Genomic DNA, 25,836 nt, shown 5'->3' on the forward strand with positions numbered 1-25,836 from the left:
TAAATCAGTGTCTGCACTTGAGAACTTGAGCAGAAGTGTTAATAGGTTATAAATGGAGCAGGCATAAGGAAACCTGAGTAGTTAGGTGCATATTAGCTTGGGAAATGATGAGGCAGTCTGAAGATGTTATTAGTCCTTACTATTGCTGCTTGCCCTCTTCCGGAGGGTATCACACTGTCACTGCACCAGCCAAAATGGAAGGGGATAAAAATACTTCTCCTCCACCTCTGTGCAAAGCCAGAGGCCTCAGCTCTGTGCCCAGCTCTTGCCACTAACCTGGCTTTCTCCTGTCACGTGTAAAGAAGTGGTGACACGTTCTCTTGCTGATGCCCTGCATGATAAAAAGCTGGGGGCTTTTTTATGTCTTCAGCTGTTGGGAGCTTGATCCAGAAGAGAATGTGTATCCGTGTACAAATTTGAAGTTACTCTCGCTCAGAGAATTGGCCTTGCTTCTTTTGGCTGAGAGCCATTTTGTGCATTCCTTGTCCTTTCTGGAAATGAATTTATCTGTGGCTCTTTTTAAACAGATGTATCCAGACCTTCAGATTACAAATGTCGTGGAAGCCAATCAGCCTGTCAGTATTGACAACTGGTGCAAGAGAGGGAAGAAGCAGTGCAAGGACCGCACTCATATCGTTGTGCCCTACAAGTGCCTGGGTAAGTGCACAACGTGCTTCCCTGCATTCTTGTGGGAGGGGGGTCAAGAATTGCCTCCTGGCTTCTTAGAGAGAGAACATCTGCGTTTATCAAGCTTCTCTCATATCAGGTTGCCATTTCCACATCCAACTTCCACTCAGATGGTTTTATTTCCACAAGATGGGACTCTGCCTTTCTCCAGCAGATCAACAGCTTGATAACAGCTGCACTGGAATAATGGTGCCTGGCGTGAAAAAGAAATCCCCGTTCTCTCTGCAACTGCCATAAAAACCTGAAGGCTATTGTATTTGAATATCTCAGACACTGGGATTTAATACTCTGATCTTATTTTTGTGGAGCTTTAATATTTTGTTGCCTTGGAAACTTAAACACTCTCCCTGTTCAGGCTTCCTGCTTTAGTCTTGGCAAGAGATCTCTATTCTGTTTCACTGCCTATGTTTAAACTTAGCTGATTCAAAAGGGCCCTGCTTCTTGCAGCTATATCCTTCATCCCCAGTTTTGAACTGTGAAAGGTATCAGATAAACTGTCACGGATTTCACTGTACTTTTCAGAGTCCATCCACCCACTGCAATCAGGCAGCACTTGTTTACCATGCAGCTTTTGACCTGTAGGCTGTGACCGACACTGCTGCGCTGGTTTTCTTAATTAACTGCATGTATGTCAGGTTAGCATGTGGGTTGGTATGAGAAAACACGAGGAAATTCCAGAGGTCTGTGTAGGTACTGTTCTCCTGTACGCAAAACCTTCTGCAGAGCATTAGTAAAAACTGAATTTGGTGTGGTTACATCCCCATAAAGAGACGCATCTCTTTGTAGGTGTAGAAACTCAGTTGGAGAAGCAACCAAACCTGACTGTTCAGAGTACTGCTGGTGGGAATAAGGACGAAATCAAGGTCTCTGGGTTCATAAGGAATCATCTGTTTTAAAAATAATCCTCTCCCAAGCGTGTTCCTCAGCTGGAAATTAACCTGATTGTGTGGCACAACCCTAAAATTGGAGAAGTGTGAAGCTGTCTGTTAAAGGCTGTCACACGTGTCATCTGCTGCAGTGCTGTGGGCTTGTGAGGCTCAGCCTGTCAGCTCTTTGGTTTTTGCATCTGAGTTACGAGTCATAAAATACATTTTTGTGGTCTTTATCAGTTTGCAAACCGCTTGTTGTAAATGGATGATGAGCACCTCTGGGGTATGCGGGGCGTTTTTACTGTAGTCCAACAGCACGTTTTCCTCCTGTTGCTGCTGGTGTTTCCCTTGCTGCACTGAGGAGCTGACAGTCTTGAGATAGGATCTTGCTGTCCTACTGTGTTTAACCTCTCCTGCCTCTCCCCTGCCAATGAAAGAAAGCTCTTTTGTATTTCAAAGATGAAGAGGGGAGAGCAGGGCCCCTAGCACCAGCACCCAGCTGTAAAACAGAGGTAACAATAGGATGGTGGAAGTGGGGCTGAACTGGTGAGGTGTGAAAAGGCAAACTGCTGGCTGAGCTGCCAGGTGCCATGGGAACACCTCTGCTGGCTGCTCTCATTCTAAAAGGAGGATTTTTTTTTAATTAATAGCGGTCATCAGTGAAGTAGGAGTCCCATGAATGTGCCATGCATAGTGGTTTTCCATTTACAGCCTGGGATGAGAGAACTTTCCATGTCTTTCATTCCTATATTAGAAACAGGCTCTGTGGCAGCTGTTTATTACTGCTTGTTATTTCTGATCAGTTTGAGTCTTCTGCCCCCAAAACCACAGCCTCTTGACTTTACAGTTGAGTCAGTTTGAAAGGAGGAAGCTGCCCATCAGGTGTGTGAGCGTGCTGCTTTGCAGCCTTTGGACTGATGAACTTTTCTTACCCTTTTGAGGGTATCTAGGCGTTCTCTTATTTAGAAATTACCAGAGTTGGATTTTAAATCTGCAAAGAAAAATCTCAGCTCTGAGAAAACGTAATATTTTGCTCTGCAGTGCTGATGTTTATTAGGAGTTTGGACTGAGTCTGATACTGATGCGACGTGTTGGTGCTAAACTGAGTTGTGGTGGATATTTAAGTTGAACAGTTAAATTCAACTGATGCAAAATCTGCAGGGCAAACTGATACCTTTGTCCCCTTTCTTCTCAAAAGCAAAGTCTGGTCTTGTAGCTGTGCCAAAGCTTGATTGCACTGGTGAGGCCGTGGTTATCTAAATGCTGGAATGCAGTGTGTTTGCTGAGTCTGGTTTTACTCTGTTTTTTCGGATTTATTTTGCTATCCTCTGTTTTGGGTAGGGCTGTCCGAGCTGGGGAATGTGCCACAGCTGATCCTGAGCTGAGCCATCTGGAAACCTGAAGAACAAAATAAACAAGACTTAATCAGATACCCAGATACTGAAAACATAGATAACACTTGTGGCACGTAAAAATGTTCAGGATATTACAACAGCAGGCAGCTTGAACTGACCTTGGTATGATACAGCTCATTCAGAGATTGATGATGAAGTGCTTTGAAAGCTTCCGTGTGCAGATGCAATGTTCTCGAAGCTTTGCATGAAATTGCTCCAGCAATTTATTGCCAGTGTGTTGCCTTCAGTTCAGCCTTAGGGTTTGTGCAGCGCTCAGCCATCAGCCCGTTCTCCTGTTCTTCTCTTGGGAACCCCAAGGCTGTGGTTTTTCCCTGCCTTAGCACAGATAGCTGTGCCACAAATGTGCCTGCCCTGACTTTAAAGGCACTTAGAGCGGGCTTTGGAGACAAAGGCAGCATCAGGTGTCCCCTGTAGGATGTTTGTGATGGGATGGATGGGCCCTTGTTCACCTCCTTGTGGCCGTCTCTTGTTCTTTAGTGGGTGAGTTTGTGAGCGACGTGCTGCTGGTCCCGGAGAAGTGCAGGTTCTTCCACAAGGAGCGGATGGATGTGTGTGAAAGCCATCAGCACTGGCACACGGCAGCAAAAGAGGTAACTGAGATGCTTTGGCAAGAGTGTTTACCCTGGGTGCGTGCACTTGGATGGCTGTAGAGATGGAGTGTAAAGGTGTTCATCTCTGGGGTCCCTCATTCCCATGTTGCAGGCTGCGGCCCGAGGCAGAGTGATGAAAAAAATGCTTAAAAGTGCTCAAGTGACACCAAAAAGCTCAGTAGCTGGTTGAGTTATGCAAGACTGCCCTAAGCAGCTTCGCAAGATCATAGGCTGGGATGGAGCTGGGAATTGAAGTCATATCCCCGGGCTGCATCACACGAACCGGTGCCTTGTCCTTCCTCCCGTGGTGAGGATGGTCGCAGTGTCAGAGGATGCTTGGGGTTTTCCATGCACATTTTCCACTAACGTTGGTGCTGCTGCTGGGGATTTGGTTTGGAGTGCAACGCGAGTTATGTTGTGACTGATTAGTGAGCTTTTACATAAGAGATGGATTATCTTCTCAGAACAAATCTAGACCAGGGGGGCTTTGGGTGGTTTGTTATGTACGTTGGTTGGAGTTTTTTTTAAATCTGCCTAGCAAAAATATTACAAATTCTCTGTGCACCCATTTCAGCTGAGAGTAATTAAAACAAAAATCACAGTTAAGTATACATGTTTTAAATTTTGTGGAAAGGGTAACACAATATTTAACTGTGACAGTGTTAGTAAATAAGAGGTTAAGGATGTACCAATTAAGCTTCTATTTCTTTAATTTCCTGGGAGAAAAACCTGTCTTAATGAAGCTGTGCTAGAGGAATTGCTTTTTAATTGAGGACAAACTTTATGTACAGAAAATATAAAGATCACTTGCTTTCAACAGATTTGTTCTCCAGAAATATTTGGCTCATTTCATATCCGTGCTGTTACAAAGCAAAACAGAAGAGAGTTCTGATCTGCATAATAAAGCCTTTCTTACTGCATTTTTGACTGCAGTGCCACAAAACAATACATTTCCGTAGTTCAAGAGAAGTGTATAGACATAATGTCTAAGCACAGTTTGAATTGGGCTTTTTCTTGAATTATCCAATTGATTTTCATCTACGGCACGTTAAAATAATCTTGACACAAAGCACAGTTGAGCAATTACTCACTTACTCATGTGAAGTTTAATAGATAAAGTTTAATGAAATGGCCAACCCAGGAAAGCAAACAGCAATTCCCTTTCTTCCAAGTGCTCTCTCCCTTGAGTTGGCAGCTGATTATTTCTGCAGAGCTTAGCAGGGCTCTGACAAATGGGTGGTTGATAGGGGAGGGGCTGGGGGTTGTTCATTAACACCAGGAGGTGCTGCATGGCTCTGGATCAGAGACTTTTCTGGGGATTTTTGCTTATGCTACAGGTTTCAAATGCGTTTGCTTGCAGTGTTCAAACGTTCAGGTCGTACATTGTTATTGTTTAGATTATTGGTCCTCCCATCACTGGGACCTCTGCTAGGCAAACGTTATCCAAAGCAAGGGTGTGATCCTCATCTGCCACATGTGGGCTCCTCTTTCAGGCCTGTCTGACAGAAGGGATGATCCTGCACAGTTATGGCATGCTGCTGCCCTGTGGAGTAGACCAGTTCCATGGAACAGAGTACGTATGTTGTCCCCAGACAAAAATTGTGGATGAGGCTCTGTCCAAAGAGGAAGAGGATGAAGATGAGGATGAAGACTATGACACTTACAAAAGGTGAGGTTCTTAGTGCTCACGCAGGTTAGCAGCCCTGTCTGTGAAGCTGCTGTTACCTGTTTCACACAGGCTGTGGGGTTTGAGAGGAGAATTTCTGTGCTTCTGAATTTCCCAAAGGAGAGTCCTGAGCATTAACACGCCTTGCAGGAGGACGAGTGACTTTTCAGTACTCCTTTTACAGCAGTTGAACAGCCCCTTCTTTCCATTCTCAGTCAGAAAGACTGATGGCTGCAATAGGTATTTCCCCACAGATATTGCAGGTTTGATCTTACTGAAAAGAAACTTAAATAAATATTCGGAGCCCCTCACTGAGCTGGAGGCACGAAGTAGCTCTGCCTGTAATGTTGAGTCCCTGTGCTGGGGCTGATCGGCCATCAATACACTTATTTTATCATCTTTGGTTGTCCTAAAACAGATGAAAAGGGAGTCATTATTCTGTTATGCCAAAGGCTGGCTGCAAAGGAGCTGGCTCTACCTTAACTCCCTGACTTCGCTTTATCCCTTCAGTGAGTTCCCTACAGAGGCAGGCGTAGAAGACTTCACAGGAACAGCTGTGGAGGAAGATGAGGATGAGGAAGACGAAGGGGAGGAAGAAGAGGATGTGGTGGAAGATCGTGATTACTATTATGATAGCTACAAAGTAGATGATTACAATGAGGAGACCACTACAGAGCCCACCAGTGACAAGGCTGTTTCTGAAAAAGAAGTGAGCAGCGACATGAAATGTAAGTCATGTTCTGGCCTCCAGGCCTCTTCCTTCCTTGTACTCGTGTTGGCTGTCAGTTGGTGATGGATTTTTGATCAAGTCAGTAAATGCCACTTGGAAGTTTTATTTGCCAGATAAGTTAGCAAACAGAGGGAAGCTGATGATGCTTGTGTTTCAAGTGTTGAAATTAACTCTCTGGAGCACGGGCCATATGTTTCCAGATAAACAGCAGAACTGCTGGCAGAAAGCCCAGTGTTTGGCACACTCAACAAGCACCTCCATGAAGGTGCAGTGTTGAGTCAGAAAATAATACTGGCATAGGCTAATTTTGGAAAATCTGAGAGACACATAGGATACATCTTGAATTTGATTCGGGGTGGGTACCTTGGATTTTGTGTGTTATACCCAGATCACAAAAAGGAGGCTTAAAGTGGCGGGGTGTGTTCTGCAGAGATGGTGTTGAAGCTGCCCTTTGAGGCCGAGGATGATACTTGCTGCCCCCCTTCCAGTCTCCATGTCAAACAGTAATAGCCTTTGCATGAATCCTTCTCTTTTCACAGAAGGAAGAAAATGGGCACAGTCGGTTCACTTTCATTACATAAGTATTTGCAGTAGCTCCTGCTAAGTGGTCAGTGCCATTCTGAGGGCATCTGTGTTGCAGAGTGTCCTAGAGAGAAGTCTGCAGAGAGAAGGAGGAGTTAAGAGGGATTGAAATTCAATTAGCTACAGATCACTGAATTGTTGCCAGCAGTTCTTGCATCTTGCTGGTAAAATGCCAGCGTGCTGCAGATAATTTTCCTTGCTTAGGTCATACATGTACAGAGCTGTTACAGATCTGCAGATGTTGAGGCAGATTTGGAACAATTTGACTGCAGTGTTTTGGGGGTACACAGTCTCTTTTCTTGAAGCACCATGTACAGTTGCTGACTTACACAGCATATCTGTTCTCTTGCCTCAAAATAACCCATCAGCTTACATTGCCTGCTTATTGTGAAGCAGCCCACGTGCCATGGCTATCTGGACTTTCAGTATCTAGTGCATAGCCTTCAAAATCTAACAGCTCTAATTGCCACAGCGATCATGTTCCATGTGCTTAGCCTGCCTTTTCACTTGCTTTTACACCTCACCTGTGAGACACTGAGCATCTGCCCAGGCAGAGTGCAGTGGAACAGGGCGTCGCTGAATGCGTTAAGCAGCCCTAATGGGTTTTCTCTCCATCATGCTGGTTTTGTGCAGTGCAGACCCTACCATTGGGACACCCAAGACATAACTCTGGCATCAGCAAAATAGATCCTTGCTGTTCCTAGTGCTACTGATGTGAAATTACTCTTGCAGATGAAAGCTGCGTGTTGAGACTCTGGCTTGGGCTGCTTGCTGCACAGCGACACGTGCAGCCTTTCCCTTGCAGTCCTTGGGGCAAACACTTGTCAGATGTTAAGAATCCCCCTCAAACTGACAGAAGCCCTTTGATGAGGGGCTGACGTAGCAGCGCCGAGCCCAGATGTGCAGAAGGAGGTGTGAACCAGGGCCACCACTGTGTTGTACATTGCTCGGCACGGCCTGTGTTCCTCACCAGCTCACGTTCTACCCCGTCTCCACACAGCTGTCTGCTCCCAGGAGGCGATGACAGGGCCCTGCCGGGCTGTGATGCCTCGTTGGTACTTCGACTCTAACAAGAGAAAATGCGTTCGCTTTATATATGGAGGCTGCGGAGGCAACAGGAACAATTTTGAGTCAGAGGAGTATTGTATGGCTGTGTGTAAAAAGATGAGTAAGTCCTGCCTCCCGCTGGCCCCTTTGCAGCTAGCTATTGTCTGTCTGGCGTTTGGTGTCTCCTCCTCCTTGCCTTGGTCAAGAGAGGATCCGTGTGTAGCCCATCCTTTTGGTTCTGGTGTCTGTCCTTTTGCAGCAGTCTCCTCTTGTCTCTGCTTCTCGAGGTCTTTAGGTTTGACTTTCACGGGGAAAAGTGGTTCTGGTCGCGTGCTGTCTGTCCTCACCATCGGTCTGCGGCTTACCAAGGGCTTGGTTATCTTCTGCATCTATAGCAGGAACCAGGGTCTGTCTCTCACCTCTTGTTATGGAAGCACCTCGCTTGCCTTTTTGCATAGTGGCCTTCTTCCCAAATATATGGAGGAAAGCACTCTCTCTCTCCCCAGTCACATTGCTGAGCATGTGTTTGGCTAGTCAGTCCTGAAAAGCTTGCCGTTCTCCTGGAGGTAGGCGTTTTCTTGCTATTACATTTTCAAGAAAACATCAGTGAAGCAGTGTAGAATTCAGATTCCCACTTTCAGCTCGGTTTGAAATATGAATCACGATTCAATCCCTGCATTTTTTTTTTTTTGAGAGCTTGAGGTTTTTGGCACCAATTTCAACTGGCTTTTATGTCAGATGATAAAACTACCAAAAACATTTTAACCTCCTTATTAATCTTATTGTTGAACTCCAGCACTTCCACTTCAGCTACCATTAAAGCCTTTTGAAAGGCTTTTTGTGTTATCTGGGGCTTGGCAGTCTGACTATACAGCCATAATCCTGTTTACAAAATGGGCTTCATGCAAGTGCTTTAGATTGGGCTGATCTAACTGAAGTGGTGAAATAAAAGATGTGGATGTCAGGAGCTTCTTTATACGAAAGTTTGTCCTGTTACAAAGGGATTTGGGGCTGGAAAGAGTCAGAGCCTGGTTCAGAAATGCCATGAGCAGGCCCAGAGCACAGTGCAGGTCTGGCGTTGTCCTTGCACACAGCAATAATGCCTGTGTTGTATGTTGCCATTCTTTCATGCAGTAATTCTTCCCCTTTTCTCCCCCTCCCTCCCTAGTAAGGGAAAGGTCTGTGGAGTCCATTGCCTGCTAAACTCTTCCCCTTCGTTCATGCTAAAGCACAAGGTGACTTTTGCTCAGAAGCAGTCTCTTCCAGTGAAGTGTTGGAGGTTTTATCTGCCCATGTTAGCAAAATGGTTGAAGGGTTACCTTAGCTTTCCCACTGTGCTCTCTGTCTGTTAAAGGGCAGTGACAGAGCACGTCCTGTTTGCTGTGGATCCTTTCAGAAAGGGCTCTGGGATGTGGTATGTCTAAAACTTGCAGTTCTGTCAGTTCTGAAATCCTGTTTCTCCCCTTGTCGGAGTTGAATGTCGTAAAGATGCAAATCGCCCCAATTTATTGGACAAGTCAGTTTGTCTCACTGAGCCTCCTTCTGTTGCTGTCTTGTCTAATATCATTGCCTGTTAGTCCTGTATGATGCATCTGCTACGGAAGGTAGGTTTGAAGTGTTAAAATACTGGGTGGTGTTTTGTGCAGATCTATTGCCGAGCTCCTTAATCATGATAATGATATCTGGAGCCAGCTTGTCAGTGAACAGCTAATGCACAAAATGTCATTGAAACTATTCAGAGCCAGTGGGAAAGGGAAAAGAACACAAGTTCTTTATTCTGCGATGCAAGTCACTCTGTTCCTGGAGCTGAGTAGTGCTGGTCTTAAAGCTAATGAGAAGACCAAACAGGTGCTGGTTGTCACAGTGCATTACTGTGTGTTTGGGCTGACGTAACTGACTGATGTTGTGCAGTAAATTGGCAGCTTAGAGATACAAAAATGGACTTGTGGTAGGTGGTGGTTCAGCAGGCTCCACCTGACGGATTGTTAATCCTTCAGGCATGGAGATTTCTCCTACCTGTCTTTTACAGTCCAGGATCACAGTTTTCTGAACCTCCACTTATCCTTACCCTCTCTTTGCAGTGCCAACTGATGATGTGGATGTGTATTTTGAAACCCCAGCTGATGACAATGAACATGCCCGCTTCCAGAAGGCGAAGGAGCAGCTGGAGGTCAGGCACCACAACCGCATGGATCGGGTGAGCATTTGGCTTTGGCCTTTTGTACTGCACTGTGTGGCTGCTGCCCCCGTGCTTCTGCACAAACTGATGGCAGGCTGACTTTCCAGTCTCTGGCTTCTGTGAGTTTCCTAAACTTGGCCACAGCATGGCAGTTAGATTATCTCTTCTCTGAAGATCACATATGAATGTCTGTCTTGTTGATCTGCTCTGTCCTTTCCTTTCCTAGGTGAAAAAGGAATGGGAGGAAGCAGAGCACCAAGCTGTAAATCTCCCCAAGGCAGAAAGACAGACTCTCATTCAGGTAAGAGTTGAAGGGCCTAAAGAAGAAACCCACAGGTGCTTGGCCTTCATCTTGTCAATAAACTAAGGGAGAGATACCAATATCGAAAGCAAAAAATGACTGAAATGGAAGAGCAGCTTTCCTGTTCTGTCAGCAGGTACCTTTTAGAGGAGATTTGATTCAATTGCATGTTTTGTTCTAGAAGTTGGAGATGATCTGATGTCGTGCCAGGTCCATTCCTAAGCCAAGTAGGAAGAAACTATCCCACCCCAGAGCAGAGCAGCAACGGAGCCAAATTGTAACTTCAGACCTTCAGCCTGCTTTGCACTGAGCAGCGACCTCACAGCCCTGTTCAGATTGGCCCTGGTGCTCTGGTCACACATTTCCTGTTTGGGCAGACTTAGTGAAAACCACTTAGACAGCAGATAAAGCTTGGTTTGCTGCCAAAATGCCAATCTTTGGCCTTGTGAGTAGAGTTCAGTTAGATGATGAAGTTAATCAGGAATATGCTTTGTATGGCATTGTTAGAGGCAGACTCTCCTGGCAATGGGAAACAGATGAAGTTCCCTCAAACCAGTGTACAAATAAGTGACTGACAGGATTAGAAGCCCAATTTGGATTTATCCTGGAACACAGGTCTCTCTCCACATTGTTCAGCATAAGCTGCTGTTTGAAATCTGTGCAAGTCTGAAAGAGTTTTCCATTGTCTCTGATGAAACAGAACAATGCTTAATGAATCTCTCTGGTTCGTTTGGAGATTCTGGTTCTGACCTTTCTACCAGAATGTGCAGAGATTTGATCTGAAGGCGTGCTGATGGAAACTTCCTTATGCAATACCTCTGACTTTTGCAAATTCAGATTAATAGCTCTAGAGTGAAGGGATCAGTCTTGTTCCTGCATTACAAGGTTGAGTTACAAGGGAAAGAGTTAATATTACATCATTTGTTCAGTGTAGTCTTGGTCTCTCAGCTCTGAAATAATCTTTATGTGCAAGGCCATGAGCCCCCTTCAGACCTTTAAAATGGGTTGTTTAGGAAGCTTGGAAGGTAAATTGTTAGTAGTTAACTCACAAATACAAAATCTGCATCCAATCTGTCAGTTCCCCTCTCTCCTGCTGAAAATGTCTAGGACATGCAGTGTGACAGGCTCTGTTTATTCTGAGGAGTTATGTGAGTGAGAGAGATCCTGAAGCACGCAGCGTTTTATCTGTTCTTTGTTCCAGCACTTCCAGGCAATGGTTAAATCTCTGGAGAAAGAGGCAGCAAGTGAGAAGCAGCAGCTTGTGGAGACTCACCTGGCTCGTGTGGAAGCCATACTGAATGATCGCCGTCGGATTGCCCTGGAGAACTACCTGGCTGCCCTGCAAGCTGTCCCACCACGAGTGAGTTCCTTTGCAGTGGTATTTTACAGTGAGGCAGTGCTGGGTGGAGTGACAGGTGGGAATGGCTTGGTGAGGAGGCTGTGACCTGCTGGGTTAGAAGCTAGGAAGGGCTTCTCAGTAAAGCTTTCTCCATTGTGGCTGTTCCTGCTGAAGTCCTAGCTGTGAGTCTCCTGATTGACTCACGCTATTTTTTGTCTATTTAAAATCACTCTGCTTTCTTTAGTGCTCGTAAGGCCCAGCGTTCTGAATCAAACAGACGTAGGGGAAAAAAGGTCTTATGTAAGAGGTTGGTACAGATCTGTCCAGTAGCAAAGCAGGTTCACCTCTCAAATGCTGTATTTCAGTAGCAGTTTTTATTTGAATCGAGTGGGTTTTGAACTCCTCCCTCTCACCCTCCCCAAAATCCCGCAGCCCCACCGCATCGTGCAGGCTCTGAAGCGCTACGTCCGTGCTGAGAACAAGGACCGCCTGCACACCATCCGCCATTACCAGCATGTCCTGGCAGTTGACCCAGAAAAGGCTGCACAGATGAAATCTCAGGTATAAGAACATTTCTATCAAGGGAGGCGTTGTTACCGAGCAGAGGCTTTAGATGGCATGCATCAAGTCCTCAAGCGAGTTTGCTGGGTACTATAGCAACTTGACAGGCTTGTGTGGACATCTCCCATTCTGTATGCGTGCTGCCTGCCATCAGATACTCTGCACAGCTTTTTTCAGTGCATGACTCAGTGTTTAAAAAAAATAATTGAGGACTGGGGTTCTACTACCTTGGAGGTCTGGGGATTAGGATTACTTTGGTGCCATCTTGATGTGTTTCCTTTTGTTCAGTACCCACGAAATTATTTATTGGAGACTTGGTCATCTTTGCATGCACCTTCATTTATTTAAAGACCTTTTCATGTCTTTCAGGGCAAGTGGTACACCTTCAAGTCTTGTCTCTCTGCTGTTCTACCACTGATTCTTGCTTTCTTCTTGAGCTGCATGTCCTCAGAAAGATTGATAATAATTGTGATGTTTACAAACTGTTGGTTGGCTTGCGATAGAGTATACATAGCATTCTGAGAGAGAACTTAGCATATCAAACGCAGGCTGTCCTGACCCTTTGTTCTGAAGCTGCCAAAGCCCAAGAGGGAGTGTGTGAACTGTATTCTTAAGCTGAAACCTCAACAGTCCTTAATTTGTTCTGAAGGCTGCAGTGTCAACAAATCGACATGTGAGGGATGTGGGTGGTACAGTTCAATTTCCATTCACTTTACTTTTCAGATGCACTTTAAGCTCCTCAATCGATTCCTTTGACTGACAAGCTGCCACATGTAAAATTAAATTGCTTTCATCCTTGCTCTAAAAGGTCAGGTACACATTAGACTGTAAAAGAGGTCCATTCAACTCCTTAGCTTTCTCCAACATTTGGCTGTCTGTATTAATGTGTTTCTTGGTCTGCGTGATCCCTGATTATGCAGCACCCTCTGCAGGTCAGGCTTGACTTCACCAGTGAATTTAATACACGTGGGGAATGTGATTTATGGTTGAATTTATTTATCAAATGAAGGGAGAAAGCTGTTGCCAGTGAATGGGTGTAGTGGGTGCAAGAAACATGATGTGTCCTTTGTTCTGAAAGGCACCTTTGTTCTGAAAACAGAGGATAAATAATATTGTGTGCTCCCTTTGCACAAGTCTTTTCTAGTAGTCAGGAATGATAATCCATTTAACAAAGCACTTACTTGAAGTTGCAGCATGAAATGAATTATGACCGTATCTGGGGTATGAAAAACAACCATCTGCAGAGCTTCCGATAGAGAGCTGCTTACTGTGCAAGGCAGCTGAGTCCTCTCCCTCTCTTTCTTGCTCTCTCTGGGCTAGATGGACCAACAGAAAGGTCCCATTCTGCTGTCTGTCATAGCAATTCCTCTAGTAATAGGTATTTTATTAAGTAAGTGGAGTACTGGTACCAGTAAAGTGACTGGCAGTCTGTGCCTACTCCAACACGTTTGTGTGTGCTTGCAGGTGATGACACATCTCCGTGTGATTGAGGAGCGGATGAATCAAAGCTTATCTCTGCTCTACAAGGTGCCATATGTGGCTGAAGAAATCCAGGATGAGATTGGTGAGTGTCCCTGTGCCAGCTCCCTTGCCACTGCATTAGCCTAGGATCACTGCCTTGGAAGTGAAGCGGAAAGATTGCTAGCTCCCTTGAGGATGCCCTAAACAAGAAGCATGTAGGGTAGACACAGAAACTGCAGGGCAGATATTTCGTGGGTTTTGCAGCACAGCAGGTCAGAGCAGCTTGTCCTAAGAACATTCACTGTGTCAAAGTCAACAACAGGCAGAATAGCAAAGCTGTCATTCAGAGGTAGATGAAAAAAGAAGCATAAAAATAAGTAGAAGCTTTCTTGTTTTATAGGGTTTTAATCTCCTCTTGCCAAAACCTTGGGCCAAAACCTCAAGCCTCTGGACTCTTATTTGCATGTTTTTCTGGCGGGTACCTTTAGTGAGCATTCCGGATGAGACCCTGGTGTATGCAAGATAAGATAACCTGGCAGCCCAGAGGAGTGTTTGCCTTGCAGCCCTGCATCAGCTAGTTCAAACCATCTGCCCCTTTCTGTTCCTGCCAGGCTTCATGCAGTTTGCCTAAGATTGCCTCTTATTCCTTTTAGATGAATTGCTTCAGGAGCAACGTGCAGACATGGATCAGTTCACATCGTCCATTTCTGAATCCCAGGTGGATGTCAGGGTGAGCTCTGAGGAAAGTGAAGAAATTCCCCTGGAGGGCAAACCTTTCCGTCCGTTCCAGGTGAAAACATTCCCAGCTGTGCCTGAAAACGAAGGTATGTAGCACTGAAGAGTTGGGTTCACTGGCTTCACGGAACATAGGCACTGCTTTCTTAACTGCTAGGGCAGCTCAGTGGCACAGGATGTTCCATCCCTTGGAGTCATTGAAGAGGAAAGCAGTTCCCCCAGCCTGTGTATGCTCAGACTGCGTCCATTTGGAACAGGCAGTGCTGCTACAGATTTGCACTGAGCTGCATTCTTGGTTTCCTGATTTTGCTCGTTGCAAAACTGTTTTCTCTCTTTCCATTTTGCAGGAAGTGTTGAGTTTTTACTGTGTAGCTTGATTCTGGAATTCACTGTCACTCACTGTTTAACCAAAAAATTCTTGTGTAAGTCTTTGTGCCATGACCTGCTGAAGGGACATTAGGATCTTTTTTCTTTTTAATACTTACCTATTTTTTTATCAGCGGGTGTTGGCATCTGGTGCGTGTGTGTGTATTTATTTTAAAAACGCTTGGAGAGAGTCCTGAGCTTAAAGAAAGCTGTAGACTAAAAGCTTTTCCCAGGGTCTGAGTCAGAAATCACGCGCAAGCCTTTTTTCCTTTCTCTCTTAATCTCCTTTCTCTGCTATTTTTGTTTTTGTTTTCCCTCCTGCTAGATCCTCAGCCGGATTTGTACCATCCAATGAAAAAAGGTTGGTTCTAAGCTGCTCCCTCACAGTGCTTCTATCACTCTCCTACCTTCTCTGTGTGCCCAATAGCTTCATTTTAGTTTCATACTCACCTTTGTTTTCATTTCCCTGCCCTCATTTAGTTTAGTAACCTTCTGTTTGCTTGTTTAGGCCTAGTGTTAAAAAAATAAGCTAGTCTGAATATCCAGTTGGTTCTGCGTGTTCCTTTCTGATGGGCTAGCAGGTGTCTCAGAATACGCAGATGAACTTCTTTGCCCTCAAGAAATGTGGGCTTAGCAGCCTGTCTGAAGCCATGCAGTACTTTATATCTCATTGTCTGTACTCAGATACTCAACACTTACCAAAATAAACCAGGTAGTGCTGGTGTCTCAACAGTCTGAAGGCTGTTCTGCTCCTGACAACAGCACTGATCTAGGGATCTGAGTGCCCCAGCAGTCCCAGGCTGTACTTCCCAGTTAAACACCCTCCTTGGCACTGTGGGAGATGTGTTCAGGAGCAGGTAAATGGGAGATTCCTTCTTCGTGTTTTCTCTGCATCTGTTTGTCGCAAGTAGCATCCCTCCATACGAGCAAAGTCCTGTGTGATTATCTGTTTCTCCTTGAGCTCATTATTGATTGTAGTGTCTGGCTAAAAAGGGGCTGACTGGGCTGTAAGAGGGGCATGGAAGTATTGATGTTCAGTTCCACTCTGTCACAGATACAGTCTCAGGTAACGATCCTGCCCAGCCGACCTGCTAACTGAGCCAGTTGCTAACGTAGCAGTGGAAGGCTGGTTGTCAGAATGCTGTTGCAGAGCAGTGGCACACGTGGGGGGTAAAACAGTTGCTCTATTCTGCCTTTGGTTCCATATGTGTTGTGCAGGATTTCAAAGCCAAGGATTTTGCTAATAGCCATCCAGTGTGAGCACAGATAACTTTGTAATGTGGTAAAGACCAGACAGCATTACCAGCATTTCTTTACAAAAGTCACCTTCATCATTACGGAGCAATGCACAACTGACCACACTGGAAAGAATTGTGACAGTCTTTAGTTGGATTCTTGATTGATGTGCTGTCTTAAAGATGATAAGTATAGGCTGTCCTTCTCCCCATTTGGGTAAATGGAAGTTTCTGATGATGTGGGAACAAAGGTTACATCCTACATTTCCCCCTTCTTCCTCTTTTCATCGAATTTCTCAACGGCTGCCAGGGAGATGTGCTTATTTTGTGTGTGTGGTTACTGTGGGTTGGTTTTTTCTTTCTTTTCCTAGGAAGTATATAACCTAAACTGCACCTTAGAGCTCTATAGAACTGGGTACAGCACTGTGTGACAAACAGCAAAGCTCAGTGCAGCAGCTGAACCCCAGCTCTGGGAACTGCCTTGTGCTGACCCCTGAGAACTGGGTGAAGCAGCCACAGGCCAAAAGCTGGCACAGTAGTTCTCTTAAAAACTATTTGTGTCTAGTCTGTCCAGAAAATCCAAATCATTGACTTTCACAATAACATGAGCTGCTCCAGCGGCCGTGGGAAGTCAGACTGGCAGTTGTGGCCGTGCTTGGAATCCGATTACAGTCTCCAAAGAGCTGTGAAGGGAAAGGGAGTGAGGCAGAAGTGTAGATGCTCCTTTTGGGAGGAGCTGGAGTGAAACGTTGGTTTCTTTGGCGTTTTTGTGCAGTAACAAGCTTGTCAGGGTAAAAAACTTGCCACGGAGCCAACTGCCCTTTCCTTTGCATCCTGTCAGAGAACATGTGCCAATTTCAGCACTGGCTGACGTCGTGTCTCAGGCAGCCTGCAAGCTCAGCAGCTTGTGAAGAGGTGCACACAATCACCTGCAAAGCATTAAGTGCTGTAGTAATATATTCCCCCACTTCGTGCCCCTCCTTGGAGGGACCTGCCTGCAGCTTCCCTGCCTCCTGCTGTGCTCTGGGGGGTGTGGATGTTGTGAAGGACATGACGTTGTGCATCCTGGCAGTGGAAAACTTGCAGTCTCCTAACTTGTTATGTGGCAGTCGGTCGGAGTATCCTGCATCAAATTGTTGCTGATTGGATCTATTTATAAATGCTTGAGATCAAAACAGTTTATCTAGAGCAGCCTTCTGTTGATTGATATTCTTTCGGCATATAGTAGTTCTAGCCTAGAAATGGGTGAGTGACGTTCTGGTACAAAGGCTAGTGCAGTGCTTCGCTCCTCCTTTGCCCTGGGATTTACCATTTCTGGGCTCACGCTGGATTTGGGGCAGCAGCTCCTTACAGAGCTGTACTGGGTGACCTTGAGATTCTCCTTCCTGAGACGCTCGCTGATGTGCTCTATTCCAAAAGAATGGATGATGCTGACCGCGCGGTTGGAAGCTCTCCCTGTGTGCTGGCTGCCAGCAGAGAGGAGACGTGCTGCCATCACGGGTCACGTTGAGGTGGTGGTGACCCTGGGTGACACTTGCAGGAAGGAACTGCACGCTCACAGTTTGTGTTATGTGTTGTCTTGGAACTTCTAACAGCAGTACTTAACAGTACGGTGTGTCCGAATTCACACTTCAGCCTGTTTTGGTGAGTCCTGTCTGCTTCTCTCATTGCCACCTCATTTCCCTTCATTAACAGAACCTCCCCGATCACTTGTCACTGTAGCATAGCTTATGAGCTCCCCTTCTGACACAACAGCATGAAGACAGCTTAATAATCGGCGGTCCGTGCGGTTAAATGCAGTAGCTGTGGCAGCTCTACAGAGAGTAGGTAATCCTTCCTGCGTGGTGCTAAGGGCTGACTGATGGTCCCTGCCTTGCTCTTTTGGTGCAGGTTCTGGCATGACTGAGTTGGATGGGCTGATTGGCGCTGAAGAAAAAGTGATTAACAGCAAGAAGAAAGTGGATGAAAATGTGGTGAGCCCTCCACCTTTATTTTATAAAGCAAAGCCTGCCGCGGGCACTAATTAATAGCAGTGGCTTGTTTTCATTCCTCCTTCCTGCTAACAGAATGCCAGTGTATTCACTGTCCATATGGTGTGGGGGAGTCAGTTTTCTGACTATTGTAGGCTCTTAATACTGATTAGCATCAGAAGGGTGGGAGGGTGAGGGAAGGAGAGAGATCTGGATCTTTGGCAGTCTGAGCTGGTGAAGTGTCTGATTTAGTAATTGCTTTCCCAGAAAGAGACCCTTTGATATACCTTTGTTTTAGCTAGGTAGCTTTCTGTCTGAGTACACTGAAATGCTGTTGTGTTCCACCTGCTTTCCCACACACTTTTCATGGCAAGATAGGTCTCACCTCATCAAGGCAGGTGATCCGGTAGGCGTAGCTCTATCTGCAGCATAACAAATTTGCTCGGTCATAATGACAGCTGCCTTACAGCAATTGCCTGGCTTGAAAAAGAAAAAGTCGATTTTTGGAAGCTTTCTTTCAAAATCGTCCTATAGCCACGTGTCAGATCTTAAATGACAGAAGTGCTGTGTGCAAGGTGTTTTAATTCAGGCCTCCAGTAGTCTAGACTCCCAAATGGCTGCAGTTATTTTCTTGGTCGGGTCTAAAAGTTGGAGATGATCCCACGCTTTGGAGAACAGGGTAGAATGGTAGGTGGTTCTGAGCCCTTGCGAGTGTTCATCAGAAGTCTCTTGTCTGGCTTCGTGTTCCCTCTCCCACCTGTCTATTACAGCTCCTTTCATAAAATGCTTTTGTGGCTGTTTTCAGGTAATTGATGAAACCCTCGATGTGAAGGAGATGATTTTCAATGCGGAGCGCGTCGGTGGGCTGGTGGATGAGCCGGTATGTACAGGGCTGAGAGCAGTCCTGCTGACCTCCTCACGCTGCGTTTTGGTTCCTGCATGTTACCAAATCCCAGGTTGTGTTGACAGCGCTCTGGGAAGTCATGCAGAGCGTAATGCAGTGTGGCACCCCTGCATAAAGATAACAGTAAAAGTATTAGATGCTAACTCGACTCTTTTGTTGCAAGAGTGCTTTGTGGGATATGAAAGCACTGTGGGTCAGTGCTTGTCCGGAATGCCTAAACGGGGAAACAATTTTGTGTTCATTGTCCTTTTGACAGAAGGGGATTAAATATTTACACTGCCACACATCGTGTCTTGATACCACAGCTGGTTGAAGACCTTACTGGTGGCCTCCTTTTAGGTTTGCAGTCAGCGCTGCAGATCTCACATCACTCCTTTTTTTATGCCTGATCCGTTGCTGTCTTCCTTTCAGGATAATGACAACTCGCTTCGTGATGACTTCAGTTTCAGCAGCAGTGCCCTCATTGGTCTGTTGGTGATTGCCGTTGCCATAGCTACTGTGATAGTCATCAGCTTGGTGATGCTGAGGAAAAGGCAGTATGGAACCATCAGCCATGGAATTGTGGAGGTGAGAAACCACTCTGCTCCATAACGGAGGATGAAAATAGTCAGCATTAAATCACATGCTGCGTGTAGGGGGCGAAGATGGCAGTAGGTGCCAAACCATCAGCTGCTCTGCTCTCGGCTGGATGGGGTTTCACTGTGCCCTCGCTGCCATCTTTGTCACTTATCTATTAGCATGCAGGTAGCACTTGTCAGCATGCCATGCTGGGTCACATCACGGTTGTATTCACTTATCACAAGGAATTCAAGTAGGCATCCCTGTCTGGCTCACGGTAGGATTTAACAGTAGAGCAGCTTTTGAGGTGATATCTTTAGCAGGGGAGTCAGTCAGTCAATCTGTAGTAATTTGTCCTCCCAACTAATACAGCGACTATGTGTGATCAGCAGAACACTGAGAAGCAGTTTTTTCATCATCCTTCAGCTCCCAAAATGCACGTTGCTAATGGCAGCTTAATGGAATCTGGAGAAAGCTGCTCTTCCCCTTTGCTCAGCTGATGAGGGGAGTGATAATGACCACTGTAATGAGAGAAATGGGTCCCAAATTTGTCATGTTAAATAATGTATTAGAAATCTAGGGAGAACATCCCCAAAGAAGCAGGGGAGTGCAGAAAGCATAAACACCTGGCTGAGGAATCCTGTTAAGCAGATAATTTTTGTAGTTTTTTTTTCTGTTTCCTGCTGGTATTTATCCAACATGCTGTATTAACTGTCTTGCTGTGAAGCAAGGCCTTTTGAGAGCCTCCTTTGACCAGAAATCATCCTGTCTGTCCAAAGGTTGACCCAATGCTTACCCCAGAAGAGCGGCATCTGAGCAAGATGCAAAACCATGGCTATGAGAACCCCACTTACAAATACCTGGAGCAGATGCAGATATAAAAGAGATGAAGATACAGCAGCCCTGATCAGGAAAGGAGCAGGGCAGAAGGGCCAAAGTGGTCCAGCGTTTTGGATCAACTACTGACCAACCGTTGCTTCAAGAGGACTTCATCTTACATTCAGAACTCCTGGATCATTAAGACTATAATTACTACTGTAGAGTTGCAATTTCCATTCTTTTAAATGGGTGAAGAAATGATAATATAACAATATGATATATAAATCTCCTTAAATGGGAAAAATGGATCTATTGCAGATATTTGACTGAGATGTAGTTTTCTTTTTTTTTTTTTTAATAATCTGAAAAATACCAGTTCCGTTGTACTGTTGTCTGATACAAGCTCTATATATATAAAATGGGAAATGTTGATTTTTATTTCTGATAGACCACCTGTATATTGAGGGTCGTTTGTACCAGCCCGCCTTGTAAAAAGGAGACAGCTGTGGCTCTTCATTCTGGTTTTTATATATAAAGCAGTATTTTTTTTTCCTTTATTTTTTTTTCTTTTTTTTTTTTTCTTTCTTTAAGTGAATTTTGCTGGGAGTTGCAAAGAGATTAATTTAGGGATAGGAACTATGAGAGCATAAACAAGGAAGGAATTTGGAATGGCAACGAACAAAAATCCTTAGAATGAGGAAAAAAAAAAAAAGGAAAAAAAAAAAGAAAAATCCCATCCTCATACACCAGTAATGTGCACCCTGCTGCTTAGCAGTGTGGGCTCTAGGAATCGAGACTCCCTGGAGGCAAGGAGTTAAAAGGCTTCTAGCATCTCTGTTTATAGTTGCTCTAGTGGAATGTTAGAACATGGTTTGTGCATACTGGGGTCTGCACATTCCCCTTTCAGATTCAGTTCTGCTTTAGAGTTGGAAGTTCCTGGTATTGAATTTAAATCCTCTGTTCTCAACCAGTTTCCTTCAGTACTCACCTTGGCATTAACAGCCCCTTTTGCTACTACTTTCTAATTTTCCCCAGCTCTCCTGCCTCACCAACATGGTAAGTAGTTACAGAGGTGCAGTGTTCTGAGCCTTTGCATCTCTTCCAGTGCTGTTGGGCTGTAGGCATGGCTTTGGGTCTTCCCCAGAATGACAAATCACTGCGACAGCACCTCGGGAGCTGATGAACGTGGGGAGAGGAGAGAGGGCTAAGTTGGGAAAGGGATTCTGCCTGCTTTAAGGGAAATTGGGTGCAAGGCCCCGAGAAGAACAAAAGGGGTATTGTTCTGCTCACCATCTTGTCTTTGTACTGCTTGTATAGTTGGTGTTAATGCTCACGGCTTTTTTAAATCTGGAGGTTCTGGTAACCTGTGGTGTATTTTTTCTATTTCTCCTGTGACTTTACTTTCTTTTCCCTTCCATGTCTCTTCCCACTATGCACAGATTTACCTGCAAACTCCTTAGTGTGGTCTGTGGGGAATGTACAAAGTTTAAACACATCAATAAACACTTTAACTTCCAGATGGTTTCTTCTCCTTATTCGTGGTCTTGCCTCCCACTTTGTCCTTGCCAAACCTGGGGAGACCTTTTCCCACCTCCTTGTCCACCTCTCCTATACTTCCCATCTTTGAAGAAATATGCTGATACTGAGATTGACGCTTCTGCCTTGTCCAGAGTCTTCTGTGGTACTTCCAGATCCTGCTGGCCTTTGCCGAGAGAAGAAAGTAAGGGAAAGGAAAACTTCCCTTTGGTTGAGAAGAATCTACTTGGTTAGAGATCGCCTGGGCAACCTCATGCACACAAAGCTGTGGGCCCTGATGCGATGCTGAGGGAGCTGGCAGAAGCGATGGTCAGACTGCTTTTGAAAGGTTATGGAGATAAGAAGAGGTGCCTGAGGGCTGGAGGAAAGCTGGTGTGGCTCCAGCCTTCAAAAAGGGCAAGGACGAGGAGCTGGGAAACTACAGGCTGGTCAGCCTCACCTCTGTCCCTGAGAAAGTGATGGAGCTCCTCATTCTGGATGTCATCTCCAAGAGACTGGAAGAAAGAAGGTTATCAGGACTAAACATGGATTCACTGAGGGAGAATTGTGCTTGGCCAATCTGGTAGCCTTCTGTGATGCCATGGCAGCTGGTAAATGGGAGAGCAGTGGGTGTTGTGTACCTTGACTTAAGCAAGGCTTTGATGCTGCCTCCCTTGCAGGTAAGCTGGGGAGGTGTGGGGTAGATAAGTGAGCAGTGAGGTGGGCTGAGAGCTGGTGGCTGGCAGAGCTCAGTGTCACGGGATGCATTCCTGGGTAGGAAACCTGCTTTAGCAGGGGGAGGATGGACGAGGTGATGTCCAGAGATCCCTTCCAACCCTGTGGTTCTGTGGGCATGATGCTAAAGCAGTGCCTGGGACTCCTGACTGGCATTACATCCTCATGTTGGAGCATGGGTGGGTTACAGATAAGAGAGCATTCAGAGAGACAAACCTCAGTGTGTGATGCAGTTTCGTTGTGCACTTCTTGTTGATGGCCAAATTGGAAATACTTTGAAGATGTGAAGAGCCCATGGCAGCAGTTTGCTAATTGTAATTAGCATTTACTGTATCACTTTTAATGGTTTTGTTTTAGGAAGGGAACTTGAGTGTTTGGTTTAACTCTCTGTTCCAGAACACCTAAAACCAACAGGCTGTGAAGCTCACAGCTGTCCCTGCTTCTGTCTGTCGTTTCTCTTCTATTTCCCCTCTTTGAAGTGTGACCTCAAGCACAAATTCTTCCCCTCTCACGTCTCACAGAAATGACTGCAAAGTCACTGCTGTTTGAGCACTGGTTTTGGGGACCAGGAGACAGACCTGGCCTTTCTTTGTGTTGACCTGGGTGGTTCCCAAAGGGTCTGAACAGAGGGGAGAGAAGGCAGGAGGACACACGAAGCTCTAAGAGCTTTCAGTAGGAAATGATTGCGTGTTCTGCTTCTCCTTAAAATGGGCTCCTGAGTTCCATTGGAACTCCCATATTCTGGCTGAATTATTCAGACTGCAGGAATGAACAGATGCTGTCCTAGAAAATGCCGTCTGTTGGCTTGTCGCAACTACTTGGGAAAGAGTTTTGATTTCTAGCTGTGAATTTCATTTAGATGATGCTGCAGCGATTCTCAAATCCAAAGCTGTTTCTTGGATTGCACCCTCAGGTAGGATGGCTGGAAAAGAAATGAATTACGAAGTCTGTAGATTGAATTCTAGTATTGAATTTGGGCATTAGATTTTTTTCCTTCAATAAATTCTATTGGTCCCCCTGTAGTGGCAATGCTGAGCCACAGCCTGAAGCAGTGATGGAGCACCTGGTGGGAAGGCAGGGCCAGCACAGGGCAGCTCAGGTGCATGCAATGCACTGAGTGATGGAAGGGCTGCAGCCAGGATCCACCCCTTCCCAGCCCTCATTTAAGGGTTGGCAGTAGAGATATGGGCATCTTATTGGAGATCCCTGCCTACCTGAGGCCTTCCAAAGGTAAGCAGCTTTCTTCCTTTGTTTCTGTGTCCATGGCTCTTGCACTTGGGCTTATCCTCACTTGCTGCAGCCTAAAACTTTGCTACCCAACAATTATTGCTGTGCTTTCCATCACATTATAGCATTACACCCCCAAAATAAATTCATCAGACCCGAATCCCGATCTATTAGTTCCATGCTCTGGTGATCACTGCTGAGTGCTGCAGATCAATTCCTTACGATGGATTTTGACTGCAGCCTTAGAAAAAGTTTAGGAATGTGCTCAAAGATCTCTGCTAAGAAGGTGTTTGCTGTACGTGGGGTGTCTTTGGGAGCTGGGAACACAGCAGGGGAGGAAGTGTGGGATGACTTTGTCTCTCTGCTCATTAATAATTGCTCTTCTGAGGTTGTGCAGTGGGATAATGTATATGGAAACCGTTCTGTGCCCAACAGTAGGTGGATGTAGCGTGGGCAGATTTATTTTGCCAACCTCCTTTGCTGTTACAGCAGTGGTGGTTTAGGACTGAGCATCGATGCCTCTGGGAGCAAACTGCAGATCTCAAGGTTAGTGCAGAGGCTGAGGTTGGCGTCAGCAGCAGGAACCTCTTTCTGTCTGGGTGTCTCAAGCAGTTGTAACTCATTGCTTGGCATCCATAGAGATGGCAGAAGCTTCAGTGTGTGCACTGCAAGGGTCAAACAGTCAAAGCAGATGAGCTGGGAGACAGCCTGTTCTTATAGGACATAATAACTTCTTGTTGGCAAGCGGAATGATGAAGAGTAAGGCAGGGAAATGGAGGGCAAGCGGTGCTCAATGCTGAAGTTAGGTATTTTGGAATGTAGTTAAGCCTGAAAGAAATGTCTGTGGCTGGAGATGAGCATTGATCCCAGTGGTAGGGGCTGGCGAGGCGCATTGTGTTTGCTCTGTTGAGGCAGACCCACATCCCCCTGCCCACAAGCAGCTCTGCTGTGACTTCTCACTGTAGGAAGTTGCTCGTGCGCTCTGGTCTCAAGCCCCACTGGGACCCCGTGCCAATCAGCTGGCTGTGAGCCATAGCACAGCACGGGATGGAGCCCAGGGGAGCTGTAAGTGCTGCAGTGCGTGAAGTCAGGACATCCTTAACCCATGCAGTGCCTGGGCTGCCTCTGCTCAAACTCCCCCAGTGGTCCCATAAGAGCCAACAGCATCACTGCAGGTGAGCTGGGCAGCTTTGCTCAGCGTTAACGTGGGGTTTGGTTCTGCAGGAAGAGGTTAAAAATGCCCAGAGTTCTGTTGTATTTACCAGTGACCCGCGAGGAGCCTGCGCTTTGTTGCAGGAGCACTTAACCTATGGCCTGTGGGCTGTCGTGCGGTCTGCCAGGACAGCTCAATTCAGACCATTCTGTTTGCAGCATCAATCCTTCACTGAGAGCAGGCTGGAGGCTGAAGGAGGGGCTGGAGTGACACATCAGGCAGCCTTTGCATGGCAGCTGGGTGGTTCTGGCACGGGATTGAAGGTAAGGAGAAATGCTGGGGCTAAGAGAAGCGGTCCCATCTGCCATAGAGGTTGCCCTGAAGCTTGTCAGTGAGAAGGAGTAAAAAATCTGTGATAGCAGAGTTAAGAGCTGAGGATGTGGTTGAGCACAGTCCAGGAAGCTTAACATCTTCCAAAATTGCTAGTTGTAACTGGAACAACTCCGGGCTATTCCTGTGTTCCAGACTTGTGATTCCCCCCCTTCCAGCTTCATGGGGCTGTGAGTGTTGTGGCAAATGTGACTTAACCTGTGTTGTCTGTCACTCCTTTCTCACAGCATCCCTTTGTTCTCCATCCCAGAGCAGGAGGGGCAGGGCAGCCAGTTCCACCTGGGATTTCTCTCTGGAGCATCCTCCTGGTCCCTGCTGTCTCCATGGCAACAGGAGTGGTTCAGCCCTCCCTCTGGGCTCTTCTCCCAGTGCTGTGCTCACATCTGAGAGCAAGGGTTCTCTGGGAAGGTCACACCGAGTGACCCTGCAGCATAATGGGCTAACACAACAGCTTTGTGCTCTTATTTATGCATCCATTGCAATCTGCTGGACAGGACAGTCTCCATCACTGCACACAAGGAGAAACAGACAGCTCCATTCACCTCTGCACAGCCGACCTGCAAAAGAAAGGGGAAATAAATTAAGAGGCTGTTATGCCCAGTTGCCCTTTTCTTGAATGTCCCTGGGGGGGGAAAAATATATTGAAGTAAAATCCTATTTGATACCTGTGCTCAGGCAGTTGGAAGAGGATGGCTGTATCTCATGCCTGCAGCTTGCATGGGCTGACACAGCATGTCCTGGTTGGACCCTGCACAGGAAACAAAAGACTGTTTAAGCACACTGAGGAATACTGATTGCTTTA

General features: G+C 46.0%; 1 protein-coding gene across 12 annotated transcripts in view; it reads left to right on the top strand.

Moving 5' to 3' along the window:
* Positions 1-20,076, top strand: part of APLP2 (amyloid beta precursor like protein 2) — a gene marked incomplete at both ends in the record, with an annotated part of 37,894 nt that extends 17,818 nt beyond the window's left edge. For 2 of the 12 annotated variants that reach the window (XM_079545783.1, XM_079545794.1), the window contains 16 exons: positions 528-657; positions 3,449-3,561; positions 5,055-5,230; positions 5,738-5,955; positions 7,540-7,707; positions 9,668-9,783; positions 9,992-10,066; positions 11,268-11,426; positions 11,838-11,966; positions 13,431-13,530; positions 14,081-14,251; positions 14,854-14,889; positions 17,654-17,736; positions 18,539-18,613; positions 19,049-19,204; positions 19,975-20,076. In XM_079545783.1, the coding sequence (XP_079401909.1) occupies positions 528-657; positions 3,449-3,561; positions 5,055-5,230; positions 5,738-5,955; positions 7,540-7,707; positions 9,668-9,783; positions 9,992-10,066; positions 11,268-11,426; positions 11,838-11,966; positions 13,431-13,530; positions 14,081-14,251; positions 14,854-14,889; positions 17,654-17,736; positions 18,539-18,613; positions 19,049-19,204; positions 19,975-20,076 (2,007 nt within the window). The remainder of the gene's footprint in view (positions 1-527; positions 658-3,448; positions 3,562-5,054; positions 5,231-5,737; positions 5,956-7,539; positions 7,708-9,667; positions 9,784-9,991; positions 10,067-11,267; positions 11,427-11,837; positions 11,967-13,430; positions 13,531-14,080; positions 14,252-14,853; positions 14,890-17,653; positions 17,737-18,538; positions 18,614-19,048; positions 19,205-19,974) is intronic. The other 10 variants (XM_079545790.1, XM_079545784.1, XM_079545786.1 and 7 more) reach the window with 8 other exon arrangements.
* Between the last annotated feature and the right edge of the window lie 5,760 nt (positions 20,077-25,836).

Source organism: Tetrao urogallus (assembly GCF_951394365.1).
Source record: "Tetrao urogallus genome assembly, chromosome: 22".
Classification (NCBI taxonomy): Eukaryota; Metazoa; Chordata; class Aves; order Galliformes; family Phasianidae; genus Tetrao; species Tetrao urogallus.